The 9,255-nt window shown below is 41.8% G+C and overlaps 1 protein-coding gene across 4 annotated transcripts; it reads left to right on the plus strand.

Annotated features, from left to right (window-relative positions):
- Positions 1–239: 239 nt before the first annotated feature.
- dusp14 (dual specificity phosphatase 14) lies at positions 240–8,874 on the plus strand. Of its 4 annotated transcripts, none has more exons than XM_075473151.1 (2): positions 240–515; positions 7,345–8,874. In XM_075473151.1, exon 2 carries the CDS (start codon positions 7,428–7,430, stop codon positions 8,061–8,063), a length of 636 nt encoding a protein of 211 aa, XP_075329266.1. In that variant the 5' UTR covers positions 240–515; positions 7,345–7,427; the 3' UTR covers positions 8,064–8,874. The 4 variants fall into 4 exon arrangements, with proteins under 4 accessions (XP_075329266.1, XP_075329267.1, XP_075329268.1 ...); XM_075473152.1 differs by lacking the exon at positions 240–515 and adding an exon at positions 913–996; XM_075473153.1 differs by lacking the exon at positions 240–515 and adding an exon at positions 1,831–2,018.
- Positions 8,875–9,255: the final 381 nt, after the last annotated feature.

Raw genomic sequence — 9,255 nt, forward strand, 5'->3', positions numbered from 1 at the left:
TGTCTGGTGCTCATGGTCAGTTCTTTCCAAGTTACTATAGCGACTTGCTGCTCACACAGCACGAAAGCCTTTAAAAATATCTTGAGAAATGTTATGACATTTCTGTAAAACTCCTGTCCCTTTCAGTATTGTGTCTGTGAAACTAACTGAAACGCATCCTCCAATAGAAAAGTCTGGAATCATCTCAGTAAGCCACCCTCCTCCTTCTCCTCCTCTGGGTGGCACTGATCACCCCTCATACAGGAGGCAGCGCTGTCCTCTGCACGCGCCCTGCCAGCCAGCGTAAGACCAGGCGAATGTGCCGATGGCTCGTATTGCTGTTGACTTTCCCGTGATGTTGGTGTGTGTTGCCGGTTGTTTGCCACCGCCCGGCCTGTCGCCATCCTCCCGGCCATCTGCACGATCGGACTGACGGTAGATGTGTGACAGCGCAGACGGACCCGTGCGCGCCGGTTTTGTGCCGGTTGTGAAGGTGCTTTGAAAACCTCCATCTCTGCCCAGGTCAGAGACGATTGGTAAGTTGAGTTTCGCGTCTCACGGAGGCAGTTTATCAGCATCACATTGACCTCACTTATATGTTTTTTTAACACAAAGACGCAGACATCTAAGGTGCATTTAAAATAAATTTAACAGGCGTTTTACTGCAGGTTTTAGTTTTTTAGTTTTTTTTTTTATAATGTAAGCTGAGTTAAACTTAAGAAACGAGCAAGCATGCAGCTAAATATTCAGTTTGGCTGTTTTTTAACATATTTTACTCACATATGATCTATTCCCAACACCTTAACTTAGAAACGCACGCGCAGCTCGTGTCAAGTGTACGTGAACGAGCAGCGCGTGCGCAGAGGAGCGGTTCTCATTCACGGCAGAAGCGTAAATTATTAAACTTTTGGAGTCATTCACTCAATGCTGCACGTTTTCACTCTCGGTGGCACAGAACGACACAGGGGGAAGAGGCAGAAATATTTCAAGTTTCTAAATCCAAATGAACTAAATTGGGTTAGTAATTTTAGCCTCGACATGTTTATATTCCTTGTTTATTAATCTGCAAGTCATGTCCTTGATTATAATTTTGCGTACTGAATGTTAAAACATGGTATAGGAAATCTTTGCCTTGCTTATATTTTGTGGAACCTTGAGCATGTTTGGTGTTTTCTTTGAAAATGATATAAGCATCACAATTCCACATTTAAGAAGCTATTAGTATTGATATATTACACACACAAAAAAAGTGAATATTCTGGTAATGGACACATGCGCTTGTTTCAGCCTCTTCTGATCTAACTTGTGGCATCAATTAGTGATAACTATGAATTTAAAAGTAGATGTCTTGTGTGTCTGCTGTGATAATGAGCGTAATGGCACTCTGCTAACTTTACTTTTAAAGTCTCTTTATGTTAAATGTCTGACAGTGAGGATAATCATCTGCACCATCATGCATTCACCACCTGTCACCACATGACATGTGGCTTTCAGGACCTTGTGTTTTGTCTGTTTGCGAGATATGTTCAGATGTCGGGTTGTTGCTGCAGCAGGAGGGTGCTGAAGCCGAACCCTGTCCTCCCTCTGTTCATCAAGTTTTCTGAATCCTTTGCAGCTGTGGCTGAAGAGTTATTTTCTCCTCTACAGCAGCAGCAGCATTTTTGGTTGTTTCGAGATGTCTGAGAGGCTCGTTGTTGCTCATTCTGGCCTGATTATTACTGAGATGGTGCAGCCACTTTCAGACATCACTCAGCCTGAATAAATAGAGTGTTGGAGAGATGGTGCTGAGAGCAGCAGCCTCTGTGTATGCGGTTGTCTCATTGTGTGGTGTGAGGGAGTGTCATTCAGGAAGTTGGGCTCAGATTCAGTGTTGTTGTGAGCTTTCCGTCAGTACTGTAGCTTTAGTTTTCCAGCAGGTGGGTCACATTTCCACTTTGTGTTAGCGGAGGGGAAACCGGAGCTCCGAGGAATCTTAACCAGCGTGGGAGTAGCGTCAGGAGATTTGTGATCTTGGAGCACCTGTTGACAGATCCATTCAGGTGAAATTTTAAATTTAAATCGGGATGCAACCATGTGCTCCTGTTGCCATCCTGTGAATGCTGCTGACCTCTTTGGAGAATGAGTCCTCGGTGTTAATTTGATTGGCAGTGAGCTGCAGTGTCTACAGGAGATTTTTCTGTGGCGACAGCTTGTGAATAATTCTCCCTCCTCCGCTCCATGCAGCCTCACTTCTGCCCAGCCTGGGGTATAAATAACCATGTGGATGAAGCAAATCTCAGCAAAGCCCAGCACTGTGGTACATCAGCACTTCGGAGAGGGCCTGTCGGAGATTATTTGGTTCTCTTATCTACTTCATCTCACTGCTGATGCGACTGCCTTGTGCTGTTGGTCAGCGTGTTGCCCCTGCAGCACAGTTTGTATCTTTCTCTGTGAATTAATCCCTCAGCTGTTCAGTTTAGAAACTCATTTTAGCGGGATTTTTCTGTGTGCATTGATGGTCAGTGGAAACTTAGTTATAGAACCAACAAAGCTAATCAGAGGATTGTGGGAGGGGTTAAGAGTGAGCACAATAATCAACTTAAATAATGATCATAAATAATTCTGGGTTTTAGTGTTAGTAGACCTAACAGGGTGCATTGCTATGGCAACTATAGTTGTGCACCTAATCTGCTCTGGGGCCGATTTTGTTTGAGATTAAAGAAGAACATGTATTAAGGCACCACCTACTGACAAATGAATTAACGCTGGCAAAATGCAAATGAAAAAAGTCTAACTCTCGCTGTGTGGACAGCGGACAAAGGATACCCTTTGACCTTTCCTGATGAGCATCCATGGAGGAATACATCAGATCTGCTTCTACCTTAATGGCAGCACAGTTTTATATAATATATAATGAGCTTAACCAAACAAAGTATTGTGAAGTCAAATATGCATTACCCCTTCCTGTCTTTGCTGCAGCAGCTGTGTTGGTGTGTGAGTGTAGATTATATTTTAAGTCCTCATATTTGTCTGAGGTTCGTTTTGAGAGAAATGCATCCATCCATAAATGGGATTGGTCAACTGGTGTCTGCAGTGCTACTTTAACATGAATGTGCTCATAACTTCAGTTGATAATCACCTTGATGCTGCTTAGCATGACCTCAATTGTTAGGCTTAGATAACAAAAGATAGCAAAAGGATATCCTTCATTTGTTGAACTTGGCTTGTATTGTAGCACAGGCCCTCATTACTGCCAAGTTCCCACATTATCAACAACCACAATATTGCTGCTGGATGCCACAAGGACATAACGTGTTCTACGAAGGCTTAAAACAACGAGCAATTCAAAAAATGTCTGTTAACCATCCGTGAGTCACTCAGAAAGAACAGTGAATGCAGGTTGTCAGTTTGTAGTGATGTGTAGAAGAGCGCTCTGTGCTCCTGTTGGTTAGTTGTCTGTAGCTGTGTTTCCATTCAGCTGTAAAATATTTCTGCAGAGCAAATGCACCTCATTTGCGTTACTGGTTTGAAGTGAATAAATTTAACAAATGGCCGTTTTGGCTACATAACGAAGGTCTGCAACAAACTTTGCAGAAAAAGACACAAACCAGTTGACCTGATATCTGTTTTCATGAATTACTTTCAGTTGGGTGAGCTGTGGTTATCGTCACATGTGCAAGCGTTTGTTATGTGAAGGCAGAAACAGCTGAGCATTCATGTGACCAGTCATGTGAGTAACATATTAGCTTTTTTCACAATTGATTTGCTTTGATTGTTTCCATATCCTCTAATATCCCACCACTTAGTAGCTTTTTTGTGAAATCGAGCATGTTTTTTTTGTTTTGTTTTTTTAACTCTGAGAAACAGTGTGTGTAAGATAGCAATTAGAGATAGCATCCGTCTCATAGCTGTCTACTCACTATTTAGAAACAAATTGCATCTAGATTGTTTGGCTAAGTTACCAAACAACTTTGGTGTCTCTCTGAAGATCTTTGTCGCCACACCAGTGTTTATTCTGGTTTCCTGCCATTGCCTGTCCTGAAATGGGTTTTTCTTCTTCATGTGACGACAACAAACTTTGGCGGCAAACAATGATTTTTTTTATTGCTCAAGCAATTATTTTCTGCTTAGTTGATCAAAGTGTTGCTTAATTAACTAATGAATAATAACCATAATCATGACGCTTTGAGTCAATATTACACCTGTGATTATTTAACAAAAGGACTCAGTGACTTTCAGAAGAGCACTAATTTATTGGTCTTTTTTAAATTCAATTAGTTCTTTCAGTATCATATTTTCTTAACTTTAGGATAGAATACAACTGTAAGGCACAGGCATGAATAAATGTTAAAAACCATCCACACCACTGGGCTGAGTCAGTTTAGGCTTTAATGACTTAAGTGCGCCACAATGAAAGTGGTGCACTGCAATTATCACAGAAGACAAAAAGGGAGCATCGTTCTGAGGTGAAAAGCAGCACAATAATCATTTTATGCAAATGATCTTGTTTTAATTACTGTCGAAGGGCACAATTGAAAACAAGATTAAATCAATCACCATGCCCTATTTATTTACAACCTGCCCATAACTTCCAAACATGATGGAAAGTTTTAGCTTCACCATTCCAGCCATTTGAATCTGCTTCCAATCACATGACTTTTTGGGGATTGGTGTAAACAGTGCGATGCATCGATGTATACAAATCAATGACGTTGACGCATGGTTGCAGCCTTTAGGTACAATTTTACTGCATTGGTCACGGTGCGAGCCACTTGTGATGTCAACACATTGCCATAACTGTTTATACCTGTGTTCACTGCACAAATAACTGCTCCAACAGGAAGTATAACATATATACACAAATGTAGATACACAGTTTCAACTTCTGTTTCACTTTTCAGCTGTCTTTTTTTGAATTTTTAAAAATGTATATTTTTAATAGTTGTGCCTCCTTGGATTTAGTTGGATTTTAGACACAGACCGTCTCACACTGTTCCTTGCGGCTCTTCCTGTTTTTTGGTGTTTTTTTTGTAAATGCGGCTGGCTGACACAACAACAAAGCGTCAGGCACACCAGCTATTGGGACGTCAGTTTTGACCCATGCTGCCATTCGCAAAGAGAGGAATGTTGAGCATAAACCAAACATTAGTTGTGACCCATCTCGAATGTGGTGCCCAAAGCTACATTTTTTTTGTTCGGGTTACCATTGAGTTGTCTGAACCAGGACTAAGCTGACCAATGACTCAACCCTTCAATCTGCATTTTATCTTTTATTTTATCTATTTATTACCTAAGTACCACTCAGTTATTTTATTTATTTTTTTTAGTATTTTTGCTGAAATCGGTTCGAATGGAAGTCTTCAGTTAAGCAAAACAGGCTCAAAATGCTCAATGATCTGTAATGTTTAGAGATGGTAAACCTTTTCCGTCACACAGAGATATTCATTATTATTTTATTTATTTAAAAAAATTCTGTTTGATTTTTATAACACAGAAATGTTGATTAGTTTCTCTTTAAAATCAAGGTTCATTCTCTCCTGACAGAGCAAAATAACCTCGGTAACAAACTGCATAATAAGATGACAAAGAAATATAAAATAGTTTTATATTCAGTATGGTTTTAAAAATCAGTTTGTTTTATTTGTTTCTGAAGCAAAATAAAAATATGAAGAAAAAACTGTCAGTTTTCAGATATAATGCAACAACTCAAATAAATTTTTCTTAAAGTTATCAAAAATAAGGGAAAAAAAACATCTACTTAAGTATTTGTACATATTGTGTTTGAGTGCTGCTTTGTGACCTCCTCCTGATGTTGTCTGTCTGGGAGTTTTCTGACTGCTCCAAAGTGAGAAACGCTGTTTTTGTTGTCTCATCACTGGTGGCAACGGTAGGGAGGAGGGTGCAATTAGCTGCGAAGACAGCATCGTAATGGCAACCGTTTGCTCGGAGACTGCCAACCCTGAGGAAACTCTGCCTGAGCGGGGGGGGGGGCGTTCTTTTTCCTCTGGAAAGAGAAGCGGCCGCGCTGAGATGGCAAAGCTGTGATCGATAAGAGGAGAGGCTTTTTTTTTACTTTTTTTCCTTTACAGTTGGCAGGTGACGAGGAAGTGAAGCAGCTCAAATCCTCAGGGAGATTATGGCAACTCAAAACTGACTCTGCTATTTTTGTGTAAGCTTCAAGCAATAAAGCCATTAAAAAAGCAGGTTGACAACCTTGCAATAGTTAACTTTTCGAAGTCAGAATGAAATATAAGGATTATGAAGACACAAAGGGTTGAACTCATATGATTTAGCTTTTAAAGTTTTTTTTAGAAGACTGGTCATATTTACCTTTGATATGATCTGCAAAGCTGACATCCCAGTATAATCAATTTGTCTACAATTATTGATAAATAAGATTTCCAGACAGCAGGTTTTGTTTCTACAGGTTGAATTTTAGCTCAGAACAGGTGTGACCTGTGTGTCTTGTTAACCAGACTGAAGCTAAAAATGAAAGCAAAAGACCTGGCGGCCCAGACTGGCGCACAAGGTGTGGATGACGCTCGACAAGTGCAACAGTGTGTGAAGCAGAGCCTGGAGCTCTGGGATCTGTGTTGATAAGCAGGAGCACAGAATATTCCCATCATCGGTGTATATATATATATATATATATATATATATATATATATATATATATATATATATATATGTCACATCAGAAGGCTTTACATTTATGTACCAGCTTGTTAAAGCAAATAATGAAGGTGTTTTGTTTTTTTTTTTAATTTAAAAGCATTTGAAATAACAACAATAAACCTTGTTGAAATTTGTGCTTAAATAAAGTATGTTCCAGTATATATTATTAGTTTTCACCCTCCTGTTTGGTGCGGACCCAAAAATGACAATCGCAGTAGCCAGAGAGACCAGATGTAATCTGTATGTGGGAGATGTGGATGGATGAAAATGAGATAAGGTGAGCGTTTGCCTGCAGGGCGTCTGCTCTCACATGGCAGAGGAGGCGCAACTCTGTGTGCAGCTCGAGGCTGTCCGACCTGGATGTTAAGACATGCAGAGAGAAACTGGTCCCTGTGGCCGAGACATAAAAGCTGGGGATTCATGAAAACACTTTGATATAATTGTAAAGTGATGTGTGTGAAGCGTTTGGTCGCATCCTCTCATCAGCATCTTTTTAGATAGATCTGAAGTGACACTAACAGTTTTGGCTGTCTGGGTTTTTTAAGTTTGAAACTGCACTGAGGACATTTCCTGGGAACAGCTGTCGCAGCACAGTGCCCTCTAAACTAGATTTTTATTTGCTGTTGTGTTGGCAAATTGCTGTCATGTTCCTCATCCTTGAAGTGTTTGAATGTTTGACACAAAAAAGTGAAGTCTGTATTTGTCTTTCAGGAGCTGTCTGGCTGGTCTCGCTGCACTTCTGTGATTCTGAGCTCCTGAATATTTTTCCCGATTTGACGTTACCATTTGATTCCATGATGGGTTCCCGCAGCCAAGGCTTCTTTCACAACCATCACCACCACCATCGCAGCTCCATGGTGCCCGCTACGGTGCCGAGGCTGCTGCCTGAAAATGGGAGCCTGCTGGGAGGCATCGCTCAAATCACCCCCAACCTCTTTCTCAGCAGAGGGAACGTGGCATCCAACCGCAGCCTGCTGCTCTCTAAGGGCATCACCTGTGTGGTCAACGCCACCATTGAGCTGCCCAACTTCAACTGGCCTCACATGGAGTATGTAAAGGTCCCGCTGGCCGATATGCCACACTCCCCCCTCTCGTTGTACTTCGACAGCGTGGCTGATAAGATCCATAGTGTTGGGCGCAAACGAGGAGCGGTGCTGGTGCACTGTGCCGCGGGGGTGAGCCGCTCAGCTTCGCTCTGTCTTGCGTACCTCATGAAGTATCACCGTGTGTCTCTGGCTGAGGCCCATGCCTGGATCAAAGCCCGCCGTCCCGTCATCCGGCCCAACGGTGGCTTCTGGCGCCAGCTTATCGAGTACGAGAGGAAGCTGTTTGGCAGAAACTCTGTTAAGATGGTGCAGACGCCCTACGGGGTCATACCTGATGTTTACGAGAGGGACCGCCGGAGCCTTGCTCCGTACTGGGGTCTGTGAGAGCCTGTGCCAACCGTCCGTCTACAGTGAGGGGTCGAGGAGGACAGGGAAGCTTTTTTGCCTTTCCAGACTGCAAGTGCGGGTCTGTTCTGGACTGGTGAAGTGCTGCGTGGGAGTGTACATGTGTATGAAGCTTGTTTACTGAACACTGGTGTGTTTGGACAGAGGGAGTTTTACTGAGCACTGGCCGTCGATGGTCCTGCTTGTGGCCCGCCCACTTCCCTCTGATTAGTCTTTGAGTGGGAGCAAAGGTGGTGTCAAGTCCAGAATCTTCTGGACCAGAGGATCAAATGGGACCATAGTGATGCCAGACATAAAACTCTGAGTATCAAAGTCGGTGTCGTCTTTCCACTGGTCTTTCTTTCCATATCCAGTGGAGGCGAGCACCCCATGAAGGTGTTCGTTTCACTTGAGACTCTGCAGCACTGACAGTAATGTCGTTTTCCTGACGTGGTGTCATGTGGTGGTATTGTGTCAGTTTTGCAGTAATGTTTGGTGTGAAGGGCAGCGACATGCTCTTAATTTATGGTAGCATTAAAGATAAGTATACAGAAAAACAATATATAGGCAAATTATTTTATTGAAGTGTGTGTTAGTGAGGGGGAAAAGGTTACGGAGCACTTTAACTGAACATTTGCAGATGTTGTATCTAACTTTTTTTAGGTGAAAATTGAAAACATGTAAGCTAGAAGTCGAGGTTTAGCGAGAGCTCCTGTGTACCACAGGGTCGACTGTTCTGTCCTGTGACCACACTATGTTATTGTAGTGCTATTTGATGCTGTATTAAAAATGTATACGCTGCTTCAAAGAAGTGGTAGCTCTGTGAAGAATATTTTCTTTTCTACACTTGCTGCCTTCTGGCTGCATTCAGTTAAGGTTGCAAAAAGATCAGCATAGCACAAAAGATACATTTTATTTCTGTCTGTAAACTGGTTCACTTTGGTGATTTAGTGTTCACCTGAAGAGTAATGTCACACAGCCTAAAAATTCCCCTTCGGTGGGTTTATGGGTGAAAGTACACGCTTCTTAAGTCCTAATCGTGGGAGTTAGCCAAACTACAGTAAATTATAACCCACATCGTCATCAAGACTTAAAGATGATCACATAACAGAAAACCTAATTCAGTTAACAACATTTGGATTCTTAATTGTTGTTCTTAATGTTTTTCTCTTGCTTTTTCTTCCTCATTACT

The sequence above is a fragment of the Odontesthes bonariensis genome, chromosome 9 (assembly GCF_027942865.1).
Source record: "Odontesthes bonariensis isolate fOdoBon6 chromosome 9, fOdoBon6.hap1, whole genome shotgun sequence".
Taxonomy (NCBI): domain Eukaryota; kingdom Metazoa; phylum Chordata; class Actinopteri; order Atheriniformes; family Atherinopsidae; genus Odontesthes; species Odontesthes bonariensis.

Bases quoted from the DNA above. Each gene is read 5' to 3' on its own strand.
- dusp14 (XM_075473151.1), top strand. From the start codon at position 7,428: ATGATGGGTTCCCGCAGCCAAGGCTTCTTTCACAACCATCACCACCAC.